Source organism: Pituophis catenifer, unplaced genomic scaffold, assembly GCF_029215685.1.
Source record: "Pituophis catenifer annectens isolate HBS135680 unplaced genomic scaffold, rPitCat1.0.hap2 SCAF_1, whole genome shotgun sequence".
NCBI lineage: Eukaryota > Metazoa > Chordata > Lepidosauria > Squamata > Colubridae > Pituophis > Pituophis catenifer.
The window spans coordinates 343430294-343452999 of record NW_027256881.1 but is presented as its reverse complement, the minus strand read 5'-3'; the positions used below and the strand labels follow the sequence as shown (position 1 = coordinate 343452999).

Sequence of the window (22706 nt, the reverse complement as noted above, 5' to 3'; positions counted from 1 at the left end):
GTGACCCAGGATGCCGACTGGGGAATTCTGGGAGTTGAAGTCCCTCCGTCTTAAAGTGGCAGTGTTTAAGAAACACTGTCCCAGAGGCAGAGCTACTATTTTCGTTGCTTCTGTTAGTGACACAAATCTGATTGAATTGAAAATAATCAAGTAGGGCTGTAATAAATAATAATAATAGGCGACCACAATTGAGCCCAAAAGTTTCTGTCGTTAAATGAGACATTGTTAAGTGAGTTTTGCCCCGTTTTACAACCTTCCTTGCCACAGTTGTTAAGTGAATCACTGCAGTTGGTTAGTTAGTCACCCGGTTGTTAAGCGAATCTCACTTCCTCATTGACTTTGCTTGTCAGAAGGGGATCACATGACCTTGGGACACAGCGACGGTCATAAGTATGAGCCAGTTGCCAAACATCTGAATTTGATGACAAGATCATGGGGACGTTTCGAAGGTCGTAACAGTGAAAAATGGTCCTAAGTCACTTTTTTCAGTGCTGTTGTAACTTTGAATGGTCACTAAACGAATTGTTGTAAGTCGAGGATTATCTGTAGGTTACTCTGGACAAGGCTTACTGAAAACCAGAAGTATGCAAGCGGTCATAAGTTGAGGACTACTTATATAGTAAGCCAGAGGTGGGTTTCACATAATTTTACCACCGGTTCGCTGCGCACCAAAAATGTGAGCACGTGCCTTCTGTGCATGTGCTCGCACGTGTGGCTTCAGGGGTGAAATGCTACCGGTTCTGGCCGGTTCGCCCGAATCGGTAGTAAAAAATGCTACTGGTTCACCGAACCGGTAGTAAAAAAACGTAAAAAAAAAAGTTCCGACGATCAGCTTGAGTGACGTGCGATCATGGGAACTTTTCTTTTTTTAACCTTTTAAGCATTTTTTTACTACCGGTTCTTCGGAAACACTTTAAAAAGTAAAAAAAAAAGTTCCGATGATTGTACGTCACTCAGCTGACTGTCGGAAGTTATTTTTTTTAACTTTTGAAGCATTTTTTTACTAGCAGTTTGGGCGAATAGATTGTAAAAAAATGCTTTAAAAAAGTAAAATAAAAGAGGCTCAGACGATCGTGCGGCACAGCTGTGATCGTCCGAGCCTTTTTTAAAATCTTTTTTAAAGCATATTTTTACTACCCATTTGCCCGAACCGGAAGTAAAAAATGCTTTAAAAATGTTTTTAAAAAGATTCCCAAGTTCGTGCGCCACAGCTGATTCCCCCCCGCTGTTCTACTTACCTTCCCAAGCCTCCTTTTGGCATGTAATGTGCATGCGTGTGCAGTGCATGTTTGGTGTGAATTGTGCATGCGCCGGCACAGCGCGTGCTTCGCACACAGCGCGCATGTGTGACCAGCGATCCGGTAGCAAACCGGTTCAGATTTCACCACTGCGTGACTTGCACACGAGCCCAGCTTAAAATATGTGGCTAAATTGGACACCATAGCAATCTGCCCACATCGCCTGAATCAGTCCGAACCGGCTGAATACCATTATTCAGCCATTATTAGTATCAGGAGCACAAAAGATGCTGGACTTTTTTTTTTTTTTTTTTTTTTACCCACATGATTATTTACTTTGGATACTTCTTGCCAAGTATTGTATTTTACTATCCGGAATACAATTTACAAACTGAAGAATTTGATGCTTCCTCGCCTTGGCCCTGTCCCAATTTCTGGAAAGTAATAAGACAGTTTGGGTAACTTGACATTTTTGTTAGTGCGTTTCCAGTTACGGCGGAAATAAAAGCCAGGGAAATTGGGAACAGCCTGGTCCCTTTTTTTTGGGATTAAAATAAATTTAGTTTTTTAACTGTTTGCAGAACTCAAAAAGGCTGTCTGGGTCAGAAGGACCTCTTAAATTCAGGTTTTTGACATACGTCGGTGAAAATCAGATTATAACTCTGCCCTTGGTAGAGATGTTTTTTTCAGAGTTTCTGCTTTAAAAATGAGGCAGATTTGGAAATGGGTGTGTGTGTGTTTGTGTGCGTGTGGACTTTTGTTGCAAAGTTAAGGGTAAAAAGAGGGTAAAAAGACGCACAAATTTCTAATCTTTTGTGTGCTATAGTGCTTACCCAAGATTTTACTAAGAATGCGGTATTTTTCTTCCTTCTTTCTCTTATTTTGCAGCGTGGAAAGTTAAGCCCACTTTGGTAGTGAGTAATTCAAGGTTTGCTGGCAGAAAAGCAGAATTTTAGGTTATATTCAATATCGGCACCACCACACTTGACCTGAGCAATTTTAAGATGGGTGGACACCCAATTCCCAGAATTTCTCCCCCCCCCGCCTGCAGCGTGCTGGATGGGAGAATTCTGGGAGTTGAAGTTCACCTATCTTCAAGGTTCGTTGGCTGGGGAACTCCGGGGAGTTGGGAGTCCAGCTATTTTAAATCACGCTGGCTGGGGTATTCTGGGAATTGAAGTCCAACCATCTTGGAAGTACGGTAAATAAGTATGGCTCTCAACGATGGAAGCCTTCGCAGACCCAAATCTGGTGAAGTTTGAAACAATTGTGATATATAAAGACATTTTGGACACTGAAGAGAAATTAAATATCGAAGGGAGAGCTTGAAGACCAGGACATTATACTGTCATGGTGGCCTCAATTGCAAATGCAATCTAGATATGATATAGATATGAAAAAAGTATGGCTTTTATATAGGGATCCGTACTCTTTAAAGTTGCTGAGGTTGACAAAAACACTAGTCCAAAAAGGGTCAGAGGAAAAGCCCTACTAGATGCCTTCACACTACAACATTTCCCAGAATTAGAGATAACCCTGGTTATCAAACCCAGTTTCTTTCGGTACATTTAGAGTTGGAAGGCATCCTGGTAAATGGGTTTAATTCCACAGCTGGGGTCTGCAGGCTGTGGGGAAGGGGGTGAGCGGAAGCTTGTTCAGAGCAGCTCGAGAGGTTGTGTAGATCAGCCGTGGACCTCAACTTACGAAGAACGGTTGTCCAATGCAAAAGATGGGCTTCCAGGCCTGATGGATGTCACATCGTGACACAAATCGTGGAGGCCAGCAAAATCCCAAATTGGCAGAGAAGGGAACTACCTCGCTCGTTCTCTGCAAGGGGCTCCAGCAATCCCACCGAGACCCCCGAGCAAATCCCCCGTTTTAGCAATGGAAGAAGTGTTGGCAAGACACATTTCTGCCCAATTCTAGGCTCGGTGATCGGGGTGACCGCTTGGAATATTTTTTGCCCGTGGTGGTTGGCAATTTGGCACATCCTTCCCACATCCTCCCTCCCTCTCGGCCCCTTTTCGCCCGCCCTCCCCCCCAAATAAACACCTTTTCCAACACTTTTGTGGTTTTTCTTTTTTTTTTTTTCCAGACAATCTTCCTTTAATACAAAGTCAATATATATATCTACATACAGAGTGGCGTGGCGACCACTTCAGACCGTTTTCCGCTTGGCATCGCAGGCTGCTGGCGCCAGGGCCTCGCTTTCGCAGAAAGGAGGGGAGGAGGGCCATTGGAAAGAAAAAAGGGCAGCTGGTCCCGTCCGGCCCCTCGGCAGCCCGCCTCCCCCACCCACCCCACATACACACACATACTTTTCCTCCCCGGCCCTGCCAAAATAAGCTTTTCTTTTTCTTTTTCAAATGTCCAAAACCTGTAAAAGAAAGTTTAGCAAACGAGACGGGGAGGGAGAGCTCACAAATATATATATATATATAGGGAGAGATATTTTTTTAAAAATACCATTCTGATCAAGCCAGGAGAATCCCTTTCCTTGCCTTTCCCCCTCCCCTTAAAAAAAAAAAAGAATAATAAACAGGTTCAGGTTTTTCAACCCAGATGTTTAGTCGTTCCCAGAAATGATCCCTCAGAAGCGACAAGGGGACTTGAACCCAGGACTGGACAGGGTGGAAGGATGGAGGGGGGACCCCTGGGGTGGGCCGTGACTTGGCTCGGTACCGTACCTTTTTCTATATTTATATATATATATATAGTGATATGTGTCTATTGCTGCTCATATGGACCATCCCTTTCGGAAAAAGATCTACAGGTCAGGCCTCAACTTTCCAACAGAATCGAGCTCCAAATTTTTGTTGTTAAATGAAACAGTTGCTAAGCGAGTTTTGGCCCCATTTTACCACCTTTTGTTCCCTCGTTAAGTGAATCTCTGCAGTTGATAAGTTAAGTGGTTACATGGTTGTTAAGTGAATGTGGCTTCCCACACGGGCTTTGCTGGCCCGGAAGGTCACTAAAGGGGATCAAGTGACCCTGGGGACACTGTGACCGTCACAAAGGTGAGTCAGTTGTCAAACATCCAAATGTGAATCGCGTGACCATGGGGACGCTGCAACGGTCGTTAAGTATGAACCAGTTGCCAAGCGTCTGAATCTTGATCAGGCGACCGTGGGGATGCGACGGAAGTTGTTCGGTGTGAAAAATGGTCATAAAGTGTAACTTTGTTCTGTGTCGGTGTAAGTACGAACGGTCACTAAATGAACTGTTGTAAGTGGAGGACTGCCTGTGCTTTACTGCCTAAGGATTCGGCAGCCTTCATCCAGAGAAGCGCCCACCTTGCCAGGGGAAAGAGGCCAATTTGTGGAGGGTCCCTTGTCCTTCCTCCGAAGGATACACACCGAGCGGTTCTCTCCTCCCAACAACCCTGCGAGGTAGGTTAGGCTAAGAGCAAGAGAGTGACCGGCCTGAGGCCACCCCGTTTTTTAAGGCTGAACAGAGCTTTGGAGCTGCGTTTTTGTCCACCCGGACAGGTTCCAGCTGGCATCCATCCCCCCCCACCCCAAAAAACCCCTATGGAGCAAGAAATGTAGATGTTCTGAGCCCCTCCTGGACTTTCAAAGAGCATCACTGATGATTTTAAATTGGATTTTTTTCTGGGGGGGGTCTGGGAGATCCTGGGAGGGTCTTCTCTAGATGCAAAGGCAGCGTGGTTGGGGGTGGGGGCTTGGGGTCTTTGCTTTGGGCCTGGACGAGATTGAGAAATGGGGCAATTCACTCCAGGATCCTTAAAGTCAAGGCTCCCCAAATGCCTCAGAAGAGAGTTTAACAACAATCATCATAATTCTTGGAAAAAAAAGAAGAAAAGCAGCAACATTTTCATTGAAATGTGAGCAGTGAACCCTTTCCTTCCTCTTCCTCCTCCTCCTCCTCCTCTCATATTTTTTTTTTTTTTTAATGGTAGAAAAGCAATATGTAAAAGTAGCAATTATTTTGCACGGCGTTTCTCTTATGTCACACAACCATTACACGTTAACATTTCTACAGTGAAAAAATAGACTTGTCTTTAAACATAATATGAACAAATAAGTAGGTTTTTTTTTTTTTGTAAATTCATTGACTGATATTCTTTTGTATTTTTACATATTTTTTAAAAAAAGGAAAAAAAAATTACACTATTAAAAAAAGGAGACCCAGGAAATAAAAATAAGAAATAAATGTCACTTATAAGAGTTACATCGATACCTTTTTAAAAGAAAGCCACTCGGTGGTGGGACCTAATCCTTACAAACCAAATCCTTTGCAGTCGGTTTATTCTGCCTGGATTTTGAATGGAAAGTACCTTTCTGTTAAGAGGTGAAGACCCTAATTTGGACATGAAGGTAGCCCGCGTGGGCTTCCTCTGTCCCCCAAAATCCACAGGCTCTCTTCAAATCTGCCATTTTTCTCTTTGGCATCAGGGAAGGGGGAAGTTAAAACACCCACAAAAATAAATGAGAGCAACGACGAGGAGACAAAAAAAAAAAAAAGAGAGAGACTAGTTTGGATGGGCTAAGAAGGGAATCAGAAAAGCAGGGGGAAGAATTCCTAAAAACAACAACAAAAACAAAAACAAAACAAAAATTGGAACTCTTGTGAAATGTACTTCAAATCTCCACGGCCCCCCAACTCTTTTGAAATCCGGACAACAGAAGATAACCTGGAACTGTCGCTTTGCAGATTTCCAGAATTCAGAGTTTAGTTTACGTGTGGGTGTGTGGCAAATACTGCGGATTTTTTTTTTTTTTTGCAAAATGTGAAATGCCTGGGGGGGGGAGGTGGGCATGGGAGGACGTGTTTATTGCCTGTTCTGGTTTGTTTTTTGACATGGTTAAGAAGGTTGGTAAAAGAAGAGGAATGTTAAAAGTGTTTGAGAAGCTAAGCTGAGAAAGAAGCCGCAGGACTGCCAAACCCTCCTTGGTGTGGAGTCCTGCCACCCCACAACCTGATGCAAAATTTGCTTTTGTTTGCCTCTTAATTTTTCACACCTCAAGTGGCTTCCTTTAAGTCCGCCCGCAAGATTAGTACGTCAACCGAACCCTAAAATGTTACTTGTGGTGGCCAAATTTTTCTTTTGCTATTCTCCCCATCAGTTGTTTTAGGTTTCTCTCTCTCTCTGTCTGTGTGTATCTCTCTGCTTCTTGGCCATGGTTTTTTGTTTTTTTTCCCAACCGGACCGTTGCTCTCCAAGGTGTGTGGACGAGGCCGGCGCCTGCTGCAATAAGAAAAGGTTCAATACGGTTTCTGGTTCAGTTGCACGCGGTCCGTGTGCTCCCCACACCGTCGACACCAGATGAGGTAAGAACAACAAGTTCGCCACTTAAAAAGAAGGAAAAGAAAGGGGGGGAGAAAAAAAATCCCGCCCTGGTTCGGAGCCACCCTGGGGATGGGCTCCAGGGTTTTCAAAACACAGGCTGAGAGGGGGGAGGAGGGGGGAAAGTCCCTTTTGGAGATGCAGCGGCGCCTCAGGAGAAGGAGGGGGGTGTCGCTGCTGGGGTCTCCCCTGGCGCCTCCTTCCCGGCAGAGCATCCGAAACGGGTGGATGAGGGAGGCAACGTTTTTTCTGATTCAGTCTGTAGGTGTTTAGAAAGGTCGAGGCTAGCTTCGCGTCGCTCAAACAGGAGCCTTGCAGGCTGAAAAGTGTTAGGAGTCTGCACAACGAATGGCTTTTGAAAAGTTTCCTTTTCCTTATTATGTTGCATAGTGGTCAAAACTTCCCAGGTATTCCAGGGCAGCCTGATAGCAGAACTGGTATTCGTCCTGGGAGGGGAAGGAAGGAGAGCCGGGGTTATTTATCGCCAGGCAGAGTTGGCTCAATTTGATTGCTTATTTTATAAAACGTATCTTTCATCTTAATTTTATTTGTTTCTATTCTGCCTTTATTATTTGTACAAATGACTCAATATCCACCACAATTTCTACCTCCTATTTCCCCCCCATCACGACAACCCTGTGTTGTGGGTTGGGCCGAGGGAGAGGGACTGGCCCAAAGTCACCCAGCCGACTCTTATGGCTAAGACAGGACTAGAACTCACAGTCTCCTGGTGATTGGCCCAAAGTCACCCAGCTGGTTTCCATGGCTAAGGCGGAACTAGAACTCACCATCTCCATGTTTGTAGCCTGATATCTTATTGTCTTACTATTTTAAACTTTTATAATTTATTTCATCGGATTGTAAACTGCCCAGAGTTGTGTGAAAGCGAGATAGCCACCAAATAGATTTTGATAAATAAATAAATTGTCCTGCAAATGCATAACAGGCCAGGATGAAGCTGCTGGAGACCCACACAGGTTCTTATTTACTGGATCTGTAAAGTGGGCGCTGCTTCAAAGATCTCTGGTTGATTTGACTGGATTACACAACAGTCCTATATAGCGGACCAGGCTGCAGAAAAAGCACAGGTTCAATCATGTCACATTTGGGAGATTCCTGGCCGAATGGGAATTCGAACTCTGGGCTCCCCCAGTCTCAAGGGCCTGCCTGGGCTGGCATCTATCTGTAGGACGTGGTTTGTAGAAATAGCTTGGAGCATCCTAAAGACCCACGGATTGAGGACTGAAAGGCATTCAGCAGGGTAGAGCTGGATCTTGTGAGATTTCACAAAAAGCTGGGGTAAAAATGGGCAAGATTTTGACAAAAGGGGTGGAGCTTTGATCGCCACATGTGCCCAGATTTGCCAGTTTTGTCCCTGTCCTCCGAGGAATCCACTGACGGACCTGCCACCAGCATGCAACAACCTGGAAACATGCCCCAAATTATTTTCACCCCACCAGGGATTTCTCTTCCTGACTCTTTTGAAAAACACAGCCCAATATTTGTTTGAGTGCTAAGAGGGTTCCCCAGTGAAGATCCTGGCTGCACATGTAAATGATGCCTGCTGGCTTTTGCTACTTTGCAGGAGGAAAGGACCCTCCAGGGAAGGGGTGACGGTTCCTCCCTGAAGCCCTCAGCAGAGGTCATCTCCACCAGTGGAGGGATTCAACATTTTTTATTAGTGGCTTGGTGGGTGTGGCAAGGGAAGGTTACTGCAAAATTCCCATTTCCTCCCGATCAGCTGGGACTCAGGAGGCAGAGAATAGATGGGGGCTGGGCCAGCCAGAGGTGGTATTTACCGGTTCTCCGAACTACTCAAAATTTCCACTACCGGTTCTCCAGAACTGGTCAGAACCTGCTGAATACCATTTTGAAGCAAGGATGTGGCCAGGGGAAGGGTGGGGTGGGGTGGAGGTAAGGCTTTTGGGGGTCCTAAGGGAAGCGCTGATCCCCCTTCTTTCCTCTGACCCAACCCTTCTGAGTCTCGAGTGGGTCCAACATGAAGTGAAGCCCTCCTTCTCACCTCTGTCTGCACCATGGCAGGCCGTTGTGTCCTCAGCATCTTCACGGTCTGGAAGATGTCCACCACCCCTTCGTAGCGCATCCGCTCCAGTACGATGCTTAGCGTGATGAAGACGCCGGTCCTGCCTACTCCCGCACTGCCAAGAGACAAGAGAGGGACATCGATGTGTGTGGAGGGCCTGCGAGGAAACCCATCTAGCGCCTTCTTTTGCAAAGCTAGGCATGAAGTGGACATGCTGCCTCAGTCCAGAGAGGCTGGACTACAAGTTCTCTCATTTCTGGAAGAAACCCTAAGGGTTGCCAAGACAGGAGAATTAGGGTGAAAGAGGCCTTTGGATCTGAAAGCAAGAGATGGACCTTTAAAGATAAGAGCCTTGGTAGTACAGGGGTTTAAGGCACCCTGTTATTAAGCTTATTAAGACCAGCTGCCTGCAATTACTGCAGGTTCGAATCTCGCCAGGCTCAAGGTTGACTCAGCCTTCCATCCTTTCTAAGGTAGGTGAAATGAGGACCCAGTTTGTGGGGGCAATAAGCTGACTTTGTATAAATATACAAAAGAATGAAGGCTATTGCTGAGCACATTGTAAGCCGCCCTGAGTCTCCGGAGAAGGGCGGCATATAAATCAAATTAAAAAAAAAGAAAAAAAAAAGAAAAGCGCTCTTTAAAGCAGCTACCTCCCACAGCTGCGGCAGAATCCAGAGAAAAGACACAGTGGTTTTAATGAGCTGTCAGTGCAAAGTATAGCACAGTCCCACCAACTCTGCCTGCCAGCCCTTGGCTTAATCAGCCTGCAAATGAACTCAAAGCCCCCAACCACAATGATGGCTAATACAAGGACTCTTAAATTCAGTCCAGCCTAGGAACATCTTTTCTGGCAGGTACTGAGGTCAATAACATGGTGCATCCAAATCCTTCATTTAAAGAATCTCAAATATATCAATTTCTTGGAAGAAAAGCAAACACTAAACTCCCACCAGCCCCTGGCTTGGAAGGAACGGATGATATCCCATCCCATCCCATCCCATCCCATCCCATCCCATCCCATCCCTTCCCTTCCCTTCCCTTCCCTTCCCTTCCCTTCCCTTCCCTTCCCTTCCCTTCCCTTCCCTTCCATTCTATTCTATCCCATTCCATTCCATTCCATTCCATTCCATTCCCTTCCAGTATTTTATTATATTATATTAAACATATTTAAATATAATTTATTATATTTATGGTAAGACCACACTTGGAATATTGCATCCAGTTTTGGTCACCACAATATAAAAAAGATTTGAGACCCTGGAAGGAGTGCAGAGAAGAGCAAGAAAGATGATAAGGGGATCAGAGGCTAAAATGTATGAAAAATGGTTGCAGGAGTTGGGTACCTCTAGTCTAGAGTAAAGAAGGACTGGGGAGACATGATAGCAGTGTTCCAATATTTGAGGGGCTGCCCCAAAGAAGAGGCAGTCAACCTATTCTCCAAAGCACCCGAGGGCAGGACAAGAATCAATGAATGGAAACTAATCAAGGAGAGAGGCAACCAGGAAGTAAGGATAAACTTCCTAACAGTGGGGACAATTAACCAGTGGAACTGCTTGCCTCCAGGAGTTGTGGGTGCTCCATCACTGGAGGTTTTTAAGAAGAGACTGAAGAGCCACTTGTCTGAAATGGTTTAGGGTCTCCTGCTTGAGCTGGAGTAGAAGACCTATTATTCTATTATTTAAAATGATAAAAAGAAGTCAACATTTTAACTGTTAAGCTGCCCAGAGTAGCTTTTCAGAATGAGATGGTTGGGGTCTAAATTTAATAAATCAACATGTGCAAAAGATCTCTAGCTCTTTGTCAGGAGAGCTTTTGGGAAGCAGTTACGTATGCTGCTGCCTATGCAATCAGCGTCCTCTGATCTCCTCCCAATTTGAGGCAGGGGATGCCAAGGGAAAGCAGCTTGCCTAAAAAAGAACTGAGAATGAATCGGAAGAGGCAGACCTGCAAACCTGGGTGTAAGAGCTACAGCAGCTTGTCAATTTACCCCCATGCCAGTTCCTTGGCTGGATTTGCAAGATTTCTTCGGGTTTAGCCAGCCAGGGGCAGAGGTAGAGAAGCAGATGGTGTCCTCCACCCACGAGACAGATCTCTCAGTGCCAAGGTGGAATCCCACGAGCCCAGGCAGAGAATCCTTAATCTGTTGGCTGATGCATAATCACCGAAAGCCTTAATCACAGATTAGCAAGCAACGTCTGGGGGATTTTATCTTCTGGAAGCTGGGAGGGCTCCCCACCTTTTGGGGGTATCTTAGGAAAAAGGTGGATGGGTTCTGTGTTCCCAAGATGCTTTTCTGAGTAGTTTGGAGTAGAAAGGTGAACAGAGACCAATGTGATCTGATCATTCTCATCTAGCACTGATGATGCTATCTAGTTGGGTAATGAAACGTCTGCAAGAAAACCACCAAGCACCAAGGATGCCACAGTCCTCCTCCTCTTCCTCCTCCTCTTCACAAACCCCACTCCCTACTAGCACAGGTGATGGTACTAGTTGGGTGATGAAACATCTGCAAGAACATTCCCATTGACACTCACAGGAGCTTTATATACAAGCTACTTGTATATAAAAAGAGAGCAAATGCCACCACCCCTTCTAGTCCTCTCCTCCTCATCTACTCCACAAACCCCACTCCCATCTAGCACTGATGATGTTACCTAGTTGGGTAATAAATTCTATTCTATTCTATTCTATTCTATTCTATTCTATTCTATTCTATTCTATTCTATTCTATTCTATTCTATTCTATTCTATTCTATTCTATTCAAAACCACCAAGCTCAGAGAGCACCAAGGACCCCACAATCCTCCTTCTCTTCCTCTTCCTGCCCCTCCTGCTCTTCTGTACCCCACCGTTGTAGCACTGATGATGCTACCTATTTGGGTAAACATCTACAAGAAAATAGCTAAGTTCAGAGAGCACCAAAGACCCCACAGTTCAACCCTGAGCTACCAATTCTCCTCAATCGGTAAACAACAGCCCGCTATAATCTCCTATTCCCCAGAGCTGTAGAAAACAGAATTTAAAGCTTTGCAATTTACCAGGAGGTCAGCATCTAACCATTGAATGGGCTATTTAGCCAGTTAGTTCCTCTCTGTTCTACAAAGAAATCCTTTATCAATTAACAAGCCTCGCAATGAAAGGAAACTGATGGAGGAAGGGCTCCTTTGCTCATCTGCAGGTGAGCTGGAAATCAGGACTAAAAGCTGCTCACAATTTATATTTTAGGAGAAGTGGGCGGAGGGGAAGCGAAGGAGCAGAACAGAACAGCCCAACGATATAATTTTAGCTCCGGGGAAGGGAAATACTAAAACTCTCGGGGATGAACGATCTGCGTGCATGGAGAGCGGTAAAGAGGTCAGCGATGCCTGTTGTGCAAAATGAAATTCGCCGTTAAGAGATGCTCCATTTTAAGGAATGTTCGGCCTTTCTGCAATGGGAATGGCCCAGTTTTCCAGCTCGAGTCCGGGGTGAGTGGAGAAATCCTGCCAGGGCTTGGGCCTATCCAGAGCCATCTGCAGGATCCAGAGGGCGAGAGGGGAGCAGGGACCACCCGACCCAAACCCTGCTTTGCTCGCACAATTACAGCCGGCATCTTTTATGACCTTCTTCCGCTGCTGATTGCTATGGACACATTAGCCTTTTATCTAAACCAGGGGTGTCAAACTCAAGGCCTGGATCCATCCCACAGGGTGTTTAGATCTGGCCCTCAGGGCTACTCTGGAAATAGCAAAGGACTGGCCCGCGGTGCCTCTGCCAGTGAAAACAGAGCACAGGAGGGCGCGTGGCTCCCCTGAACTCCGTTTTCGCTGGCAGAGGGCTGCAAGAGGCCGTCCAGGCCAAAAATGGAGTACAGGGGTTACTAACCCTAACCCCGACTTCCGTTTTTGCTGGCAGAGGGCTAGCAAAACAAACTAAAAACCAAACAAAAGGACAAATGCTTCCCCTTTTGCATTTGAGTGTGCAAGAAGGGAGAGAAAAGGAGAAATGAAAAGAAGAAAGAAAAAGAAAAAGAAGGAGAGATGGGAGGAGATCCAGGAAGGAAAAAGAAGGAAAGAGGGGAAGGGAGGAAGGAAGGAAGGAAGAAAGAAAGGAAGTGTTAGAACTTAAAACCCACCCCTCCTAGAAAAATGAAATATTTTAGGATATACTAAAAAGGCAGAATATTTCCCCTGAAAGAGAAGTAGAAACTCAGAGAAGCAGAAATTCATTTCCCCCCACCTTTGTCAATGGGCCATTAAGGCCTCAGCATCCCACCTGCAACACAATAGGACCCATCTAGCAACAGAAACTCACCACGTGGCACCTGAGAAGTTTACATCAGCCAGTAAGGCTAGCTAAGATCCCCCACACCCTGGGAGCCTGACAACCAATCAGGATACTCTTCCTGTGCCCCAGGAAGTTCAAAGACAGAGAGGGTATAAAACCCAGGTCATCTAGTCCAACCCCCTGTCCAAGCAGACCCTACACCAGTGATGGCTAACCTTTTTGCTATCGCATGCCAGGAGGGGTGGTGGTGGTGGTGGGTTGCACGCACACGTGCCCACACCCATAGTTCTATACACCCTGCCCCCGCGCATGACCCTCCCTCTCCCTGTTCCTGGCACGCGATGGCCCGGTAGGCCCGTTTTTCTTTCTCACTTGGCTCCAGGGCCTCTCTAGGAATCTGGGGAGGGTGAAAACAGCCTTCCCCACCCCTCCGGAGGCCGAAAACAGCCCATTTAACAACTTCCGGTGGGACTGGAAGGCCAGTTTTTTGCTGTCCCCAGGCTCCAGGGCCTCTCTAGGAGTCTGGGGAGGGCGAAAACAGCCTTCCCCACTCCCCCAGGCTCTCCGGAGGCAGGAAACAGCCTGTTTCCCTACTTCTGGTGGGCCCAGAAGACCCAAAAATGAGTTCACATGCCCACTGATATGGCTACGCGTGCCATAGGTTCGCCATCATGGCCCTACACCATTTTTGACAGATGGCAGTCCAGTCTCTTCTTGGCTGTATGTACCTGCAGTGGACCGAAATTGGTCCGTCTTGTCCAAACTGCTCCTTAGTTTTGTGCACCTGCCCAATGAAATCGATAAAGCCTTCGCCGGATTTTGGCACACCTTGTTCCGGCCAGTCAGTGAACTGGAACTGACGCACGGTTCTAGACTGGCCGTCCTGGAAATAAAATTAAAAAAAGGTTTGAAAGTATAAAAACAGAACTAGTAGAACAGAGCAAAGCAAGTAAGTTCTCAAAACTGAATGAATGAAGGTAGTCCTTGACTTGTAACCATTCGTTTAGCATGGCACTGAAAAAAGTGACTTATTTACGCCTGGTCCTCACACTTGTGACCGTCGCAGCATCCCCAGAGACATGTCATCGAAATTTGGGCGCTTGGCAACCATGTATTTGTCACAGTTGCAGCGTCCCAAGTTCATGGGTTCACCACTTGCAACCTTTTCCAGTCAGCTTTCAACAGAAAAACTCAGTGGAGGACGCTGGATTCGCTTAATGACTATGTGTTTCACTTAACAACTGAGGCAATTTGCTTAACAACCATGGCAAAAGGTCACAAAATCAAGCATGATTCAGTTAGGAACTGTCTTACACAGCGATGGAAATTCTGGTCCCAATTTTGGTCGTAAATTGAGGATTACCTGTACTGGAGACCTCTGCCAACCATGTGCTTTTTGCTTCTCTAGTGCAAATAAAGTTTATTTTTTGGGAGGGGGGTTAATCTCATCCCTCCAAGAACGTTTATTGGCTCCATCCACAAAACAAAACATGCCCTGATTTTGCTGGCATTTCGAAATGTTTTTAAAACTTGGTTATTCCCCTGGTGTTGGAATCAGGATAAACCAAGCGCTCATCAGAAAACGGTGAGCCAGCTGACCCATTATTGATGTTATCGACTGTTGCTTTAACCTTGGTTTGCTTTCACTTGTAAGCTGCCCAGAGTCACTTTATTTAGGTTAGCTGGTCACATCGATACTTTACATAAACATGTAGGTTAAGAATTCCAGGGATAGCCACGTTGTGTGTGTATGTGTGTGTGTCTGTGCGTGTGTGTGTGTCAGAAAACTCAACATACTCTATTGACAACCAGTGCTGCATCCTTTTTATGTGCCTTAAAAAAAAATCAGCACAACAAAGCAGAAGCATCAAAAGAAAGGGATGCAACTGAAAAAGGAGAGGCAAACTGAAAAAATCTAGGAAAAAAAATAAAAATATCTGAGGATTTGTTAATTAAGGAACGAAGGTCTCAATTTGAGGCTCTGACAAACCACAAAAGGTCCAGTCTCGATCATTCCTTAGCTGCAAACCAGTGGTGAAATCCAAATTTTTTTACTACCGGCTTGGTGGGCGTGGTGTGGCTTGGCAGGGGAAGGATACTGCAAAATCCCCATTCCCTCCCAACTCCTGGGGGAAGGATATTACAAAATCTCCATTCCCACCCCACTCTGGGGCCAGCCAGAGGTGGTATTTGCTGGTTCTCTGAAGTACTCAAAAGTTCCGGTACCGGTTCTCCAGAACCTGTCAGAACCTGCTGGATTTCACCCCTGCTGCAAACTCAAGGGCAAGTCATTCTCACTCAAATTTAGCCTACCTCTCAGGTCTGGCACGAGGCTGACACTCAGGGTGAGAGAAGGTGGTACCCTTAATCTGGTGCTCAGCAGAAATTCTGGAATTTCTGCTGAATTTCTGGGCTGAGACATGCCGATGGCTCAGAAAAGGGTTTCCTGCACTTCTTTAAAGGAGCAGGAAACAAACGTAATGAAATTTTTTAAAAAATGTGCAATGGTCAGGGTGACACGGCATGCTATCTGTCACCCAAGGAGGGAGGGAAAAAAAAAGAGAGAAAGAGAGAGAAAAGGCACAGGTGGCTTTTCATATCCTTCAGAAGCAGGGAAATCCTTGGAAATACATTCCAAAGAATTAAACCGCTGAGAGAGAGGAAGCACGGGGGGGGGGGGGGGGGGGGTGGTTGATGATTTCATACCAGAATTCATGCAGATGGAATAAAGGGGAGTTTAGGAAGAAGGGGGGGGTGGATTATGCATTTGCAGTGGTGTAATTTTGAAGAAAAACCAGGAAGGGGGGAGGGGAGGGGAAGGAAACCCAGGGGAACAGGTGAACTAGAAAGTATCTTTAATCTTTTTGTTCATTCTGAATTTTCTCTCTGTAGAATTGTCAAGTTGAAACAAAATGATGATTAGTTATAGAGATCAGGGGGGTTGGATAATCATGGTATAATAAAGGGGGGGGGAAAAGAAAATTATTCCTTATTTTAGACGGTCACACAGGGAGATGTATATGAAAGCAGAACCCCTTAATCTGAAATGTGCGGAGGGGGTGAGGATAATGCCTGAGCTATTTTCAGAACTTCGCTGCACCACATAGGCTGACGGTGCTTTTAGTATTTGTAAACTGCTTTGACCATCATCCACTGCTCAGAAAATAAAGGGATACGTTACTTGAGTTGAGCAGCATTTCAGGCTTAAAGGCAAATTCCGCTTGGAAACTGCCTTTGTGTTCGAGATGGAAAAAAAATATGAAATCTTGACTTTGGGATGGGCTGATTGGATTACAGGTAGTCCTCGACTTACAACCACAATTGAGCCTGGAACTTCTGTTGCTAAGCAAGACAGTTGTTAAGTGAGTTTTGCCCCATTTTACGACCTTTCTTGCTACCGCAGTTTAGTGAATCACTGCAGTTGTTAAGTTAGTAACATGGTTGTTAAGTGAATCTGGCTTCAGCATTGGCTTTGTTGGTCAGAAGGTCGTAAAAGGGGATCACATGACTCTGGGACACTGCCACTGTCGTAAATATGAACCAGTTGCCAAGTGTTTGAATTTTGCTCACGTGACCATGTTGGGGATGCTGCAACATCGTCAATATGAAAAACGGTCATAAATCACTTTTTTCAGTGCCGGTGTAACTTCAAACGGTCACTAAATGAATGGTTTTAAGTCAAGCACTACCTGTGGTTTGTGGTTATAGGAATGGCTACTATTTGCTAAGTATGTAAAAATAAAAAAGTTGGGGCTGTAACAATATTTGGCTCGTGGGAGGCTAGATGGAGGATGCCAAAATAAAAATCCCTAAGAGATCTTTTCTCCCCAGGGAATCTCACTGATGACAATCACACAGACCCACAGCCCAACCGATCCAGGACACAGGTAGACCACACGGTCCCACAGTTCAGCCTGATCTATGGCCAACCCGATCCCCTTCCAACGATCTGTACTCAGGACCAATTCCTTTCCCAACGTTTGAGCACCGTCTGATCCTGGAAAGCTGTTACGGGATGGGAATCTGGCATTTGGCTTACCCTGGCGTCGGTGACCTTGAATTCTCGGAGGATGTATTGAGGCATGTTATATTCAGCCATGGGGTCCACCACAAAGTACTGATACCGTGCAGACCTCTCGGCTGGCCAGTACTGATGGCACTTTTCCTGTGGACCAACAGAAAAAGAAGCTCATTTGCTGCTGGCCAAAAAAAAAAAAAAAAGATACAGACCCTACCTGCATCAGCCTCACACTGAGGTATTTCATGCAATAAAATTCCCTTGAGGGGCTTGCCTACTTCAAAGCCAACTGCCTGGATGTGCATTCCCTTTGGAAATAATTTGAGTGTTAAAATTAGAATTTTAAGAAAACCGGTTACTATCATGTTACTCCATGTCAGCAAAGTTTAGCAGCTGGGATTCTCTTTTTTTTTATTATTATTATTATTATTATTATTATTATTATTATTATTATTATTATTATTATTATTATTATTATTATTATTATGCTCCTCTGTTTAGCCCCTCGGCCACAGGGACAGAGGGCACCAATGAGCCATGGTGGCACAGTGGTTAAAATGCAGTACTGCAGGCTGCCCACAGCCAGGAGTTCGATCCTGCCCGGCTCAAGGTTGACTCGCCCTTCCATCTTTCCGAGGTCAGTAAAATGAGGACCCAGATTGTTGGGGGGCAATTTAGAGACGGCTGTAGAGCACTGTGAGGTAGTATATAAGTGCTATTGCTAACCACAAACACACAGCTATTACTTAGGAGGGTTGAGAACATGCCATGCAGGAGATATACAACTAATTTCCCTGCTGTCTTCCTAATAGTCCAAACTTGGCTATCATCTAATCCGAGATTTAAATTGAAGGATTTATCATGTGCATTTCTAGCTGTGTATGGGGCTATACGCAAACAGCCATTCGCAGCCAGGAGTTTCTGCAAGGAAAGGGCCCCAAAAAAACAAGAGGAGGGCCACAACTGTGCCATTAACCTCATGCCCTATTTCAGACACATCAAGATGAGAGATTGGGCCTCTCGATGTACACTACTAATCCATTGCCTGGGAGAACAACACCCCGGAAATCAAAGCTTGCCATTCAAGGGATGTTCACCCAACATTCTGGGGCTCAAAATGAAGCACCAACAAGCCAGGATGTCCCACTTACCCGGCCCATCTCTCGCAGCTTGGTCAACATCACCACAATGGTTGAGTTGTTCTCCCACAGCATGCGCCAGAAGTCCTCTGTGGTCTCCGCCAAGGGTCCCTGGGTGGCGATGTAGGCCTTCTGTTGCCTGCAGGAAGGAGCAAGGAAAACCAGCCCTATTGGAAGGCAAGCTAAGGAGGCAAGGTGGCCTTTGAATGCAAATGAAGGTTTGTACCATGACAGTCCAGAACAGGAGAGGGTAACTATGGTGACTTTAGGACCTGTGGACTTCAACTCCCAGAATTCCAAGTCCACAGGTTATAAAGTCACCATAATCGCTCACTCTGGTCCAGAAGAATGTTAAGACCCAGGTCAGGCTGGACAGCAGAGATGGGATCGTCATCTTGAACCCACCAGCCCCAGAGAGCAAAGCAGTAAAGGATGACTTCTGGTAACACTTCTCATCCCTTCCAGGTTGAAGAATCGATGCTAAACACTTCTCAAACTTCAGCCTTGCAGGATCTAACTTTGACATGTAACTAGGAAGCCCACCTTCATCAAATGTCAGGAGAAACTTGATACACAGAAATAAGGAACTTATCTGTGGGGTCCAGGGTGCTCTCTGAGGTTGGTGGTTTTCTTGCAGACGTTTCATGTCCCAACGAGGTAACATCATCAGTGCATTGATGAGGTGACCTAGCTGGGTCATGAAACATCTGCAAGAAAATCACCAACCTCAGAGAGCACCAAGGACCCCATCGTCTTCCTCTTCCTCTACTCCACAAACCCCACTCCCTTCTAGCACTGATGATCTTACCTAATTGAGTAATGAAACATCTCCAAAAAAAAAACCCCAACCAAGCTTAGAGAGCACCATGGTTCCCACAGTTCAGCCTTGAGCTACAAATATTCTCTTTTATTGGTAAGGAACTATTTGTTTTCCAAATTCAAAGACATTGTTTTTAGCAGCACTAATTTAGGACACGTAATGTGGGGCTTCAGAGATCCACGTGAGCACTAGGTGGAGGAAAAGAGCCATTTTATTTTTTGGTTTCTCTCTGCTGTCACTCATGGTCCCCTAGATTTCTGCAGTTCAGAGATCACAGGGCTTGATGCCAATAGGAGATGAAGACTTATTCCAGTGGCAACTCCTTACCAGAATAGGATCCAGAAACTCTTGTGGACCAGTTGAAATTTGCAAAGAACCTTTTTATTTAAGGTTAAACCTATTCAGGCTTAACATTCAGAAGGAAAAGCAAGGTAAAAAGAGAACAAGAACTGGGCCAGTGCATTCTGTAGAAAAGCTCTACAGAAGTCTCACACACACACACACACACACACACACACACACACACACACACACACACACACCTCTAATGTATAACATCATAGCACATAATGTATGCTGAGGACCAAGGATGATTGGCAGCCGGCATAGAGAACAGGAAGAGACAAAGGAACCAGGCGTCCATCCCTGTACTTTACCTGTATCCGTCAATGAAGCTGGCATTGATGTAGTCGGAGCCCTCGACTCCGCGGATAGGCTGAAGGCAAACCCGTGTGGTCTCGTATGGCATGATGTTGACAAGGCGATTTTTGAATTTGTTACAGGGCAGGTTGGCACTGATGAACCTGGAGGTGTGGGCTTTGGAGTTGGCGAGTCTCTGGCAGAGGAAAAGAGCACAGGTGGGTGAGAGGATAGCAGGTCACTTAAGTGGGTTTCTTCTCCTAGAATTCCCCATTTAGTGGCCATTGTTGAAGGTTCCAGGAATAAATGCTCACTCGCTAGATGTATGGACTTCAACTCCCAGGATTCCCCAGCCAGCATGGCTACTGCTGAGAATTCTGGGAGTTGAAGTTTTCCCTAAAGAGACAGAGATTTGTATTCCCAGGATTCAACATGGCCTCTGCTGAGAATTCTTCAAGTGGAATATAGCTCTAAAAGATGTGTTCTTGGACCTTTATATGTGGGACACTGTTACATAGGTCATGCTCAAAATTTGCCAGCTGGATTCTGGGCATTGATGGTCAATCTCAAACCTGTGTATTTCCCAGAATTCCTCAACCAGCTGAAACATTTTTGAAGTTCAAATTTATGTGTCCAGAAGTCACCCAGGCTGGGAAATGCTGCATTAACTGAATATTGTCCATGCCAGCCCACCCCAATGGAGAATTCTGCAAATCACACTCCCGCCCGGATGTCTTTCTATCTTCCTGGTACATGGCAAGACACAACACTTTCTGAATCCAAAGTAAATGCTTTCCCCGCTAAATACAGATAGTCCTCGGCTTATGACCACAATGGAGTCCAAAGTTTCCATTGCTAAAGACAGTTGTTAAGTGACTTTTGCCTCATTTTGCAACATTTCTTGCCATAGTTGTCAAGTGAATCACTGCTGTTGTTAACTTAATAATGCAACTGTTAAAGAGAATCTGGCTTCCCCACGGACTTTGCAAAAGGGCGACCACAGAAAACTGCAACCGTCATAAATATGAGCCAGTGACCAAGTGTCTGAATTTTGATCATGTGACTATGGTGATGCTACAATGGTCTTATGTATGAAAATCGTCATAAGTCCCATTTTGTTGTAACTTCAAATGGCTACTAAACAAATAGTTAGAATAAAATAGAACAGAATGATAGAGTTGGAAGGGACCTTGGAGGTCTTCTAATCCAACCCCCTGCTTAGGCAGGAAGCATTTCAGACAAATGGTTGTGAAACCTCTTCTTGAAATCTTCCAGTGTTGGAGCATTCACAACTTCTGGAAGCAAGTTGTTCCACTGATTAATTGTTCTAACTGTCAGGAAATTTCTCCCTAGTTCTAGGTTGCTCCTCTTTTTGATTAGTTTCCATCCATTGCTTCTTGTCCTACCCTCAGGTGTTTTGGAGAATAGCTTGACTCCCTCTTCTTTGTGGCAACCCCTGAGATATTGGAACACGTTATAAGTCGAGGATTATCTGTACAGATTGCAATTTTGTGCTGGCTAACCTGGGCCACCCACTGCTCCCAGGGAAGATGCAACAGGGCAACCTGCCTGAGCCATCATGCACCCCTATACCTCTGCTCACCTTGAACTCCAGTTCCATGCCTGTGACGTGTTCTCCCACTTCTATCTGTGCCAACCTCTGGATATAGGTGTACAGATTCCGAGCGGGGACCTCCGTGTTCCCACAGGCGACGGCTTCTAGCAAAGAGTCGTGTATGAAACTGTACTGGTCTTCTGTCTGTACCATGTAATTTCTCTGGGACCTCATGAGGGTGACGTGCCCGTAAATGTCCACCGTCTTCTCGTGTTTTATTCTCTCCAGCATGGCATCGATGACAATAAAGCAGCCGGTCCTACCCACCCCAGCGCTGGAAGAATAAAAAATAGGAGTGGGGTAGAGGAAAAATAGGGGATTAAAGAAATCTTTCATCTAAATTAGACTTAGAATAACTTTATTATCACTTTGAATGTACACTAATCAGCATACATTAAAATGAAATTTCTTTGCATACATGTCTATGGAAATTCTCAGCCGTCCCAAAGGTGCTTTTTCTTTTCAAGAGGCAGATGGACTTTCTTTGTTTTCCCTTGAAGATGTTTCGCTTCTCATCCAAGAAGCTTCTTCAGCTCTGACCGGATGGTGGGGAAATGGAAGGATTTATTCTCCTTCCATTCTGTCTGCAAGGGGTATAAATCCTTCCATTCCCTACCATCCAGTCAGAACTGAAGAAGCTTCTTAGATGAGAAGCGAAACGTCTTCAAAGAAAAACCAGAAAGTTCGTTGCCTACAGCTCTCAAAAGGTTTCCACCTCCAATATACACTTCATAAATATGACAAAATAAATAAAGAAATACAAAATTATAACATACATTATATGACACAGAGAAACAACACAGTGTAGTTCGGATGTATACATGTACATGGTGAGAGAAATGAATCTTGAGAGTTTACCAGATGGACGGCATAGGGAACAAAGCTGTTACAGAATCTGGTAGTTCTGCTAGAAATACTTCGGAACCTCCTCCCAGAGGGGAGCAACAGAAACAGACCATGAAGTGGGTGTTTGGGATCTCTAACAAAGCTTCGAGCTCTAAGCACATAGTGCTTATAAGCAGCATCCTGAATAACGGGAAGCGAGCTTCCTATATATAATCTTCTCCGGCTAAATGGTGGCTATGCAATTTCTACCCTTCTCTTTCAGAACTCCTGATGGTTTATTTATTCATTTATTAAATTTATATGCCGCCCCTCTTGCTGTTAACTCCACCCCAAGGAAACAAAGTCATAAGATACTTAACCAGATGGCCAACCTGGAATTGTGAATGTGTCGATTCCAAATTAAATCCTTCAAATGGCAAAGAATAGAGATAGAAATGCATGCTAAGCCTCTGATAGAATTGGCATTATATTTATGATCATAAGAGGTATTATATGGTCCTTCCTTTGTGCCTGCCCGTTAAGGTGGTCGTAGATGGATCAAAGTCATCTGTAGAAATACAGGTAATCCTTGACTTGCGACTACAATTCAGCCCATAATTTCCACTGGTAAACCAGACAGTTGTTAAGTGAGTACTTCGAGGGTTACCTACATGGGGATAAATCAGGCCTTTTCAGTTTGGCTCCTTAACCGGGGATGTTTATGTGTGGTGCTTAAGGGAAAAATCATTTTTTAGGTTGACTCGCGGTTGACATCTCGATGGCTGTATCTA

General features: G+C 45.2%; 1 protein-coding gene across 1 annotated transcript in view; it reads right to left on the bottom strand.

Annotated features, from left to right (window-relative positions):
• Positions 1-3337: 3337 nt before the first annotated feature.
• PTPRS (protein tyrosine phosphatase receptor type S) overlaps positions 3338-22706 on the bottom strand; it is a 270711-nt gene continuing 251342 nt past the window's right edge. The window contains exons 29-35 of the mRNA XM_070944543.1: positions 21079-21364; positions 19493-19671; positions 18029-18155; positions 16899-17024; positions 13588-13742; positions 8570-8705; positions 3338-6992 (exon numbers count right to left, since the gene is read on the bottom strand). Coding sequence (XP_070800644.1) covers positions 6924-6992; positions 8570-8705; positions 13588-13742; positions 16899-17024; positions 18029-18155; positions 19493-19671; positions 21079-21364 — 1078 coding nt within the window. The 3' untranslated portion in view covers positions 3338-6923. The remainder of the gene's footprint in view (positions 6993-8569; positions 8706-13587; positions 13743-16898; positions 17025-18028; positions 18156-19492; positions 19672-21078; positions 21365-22706) is intronic.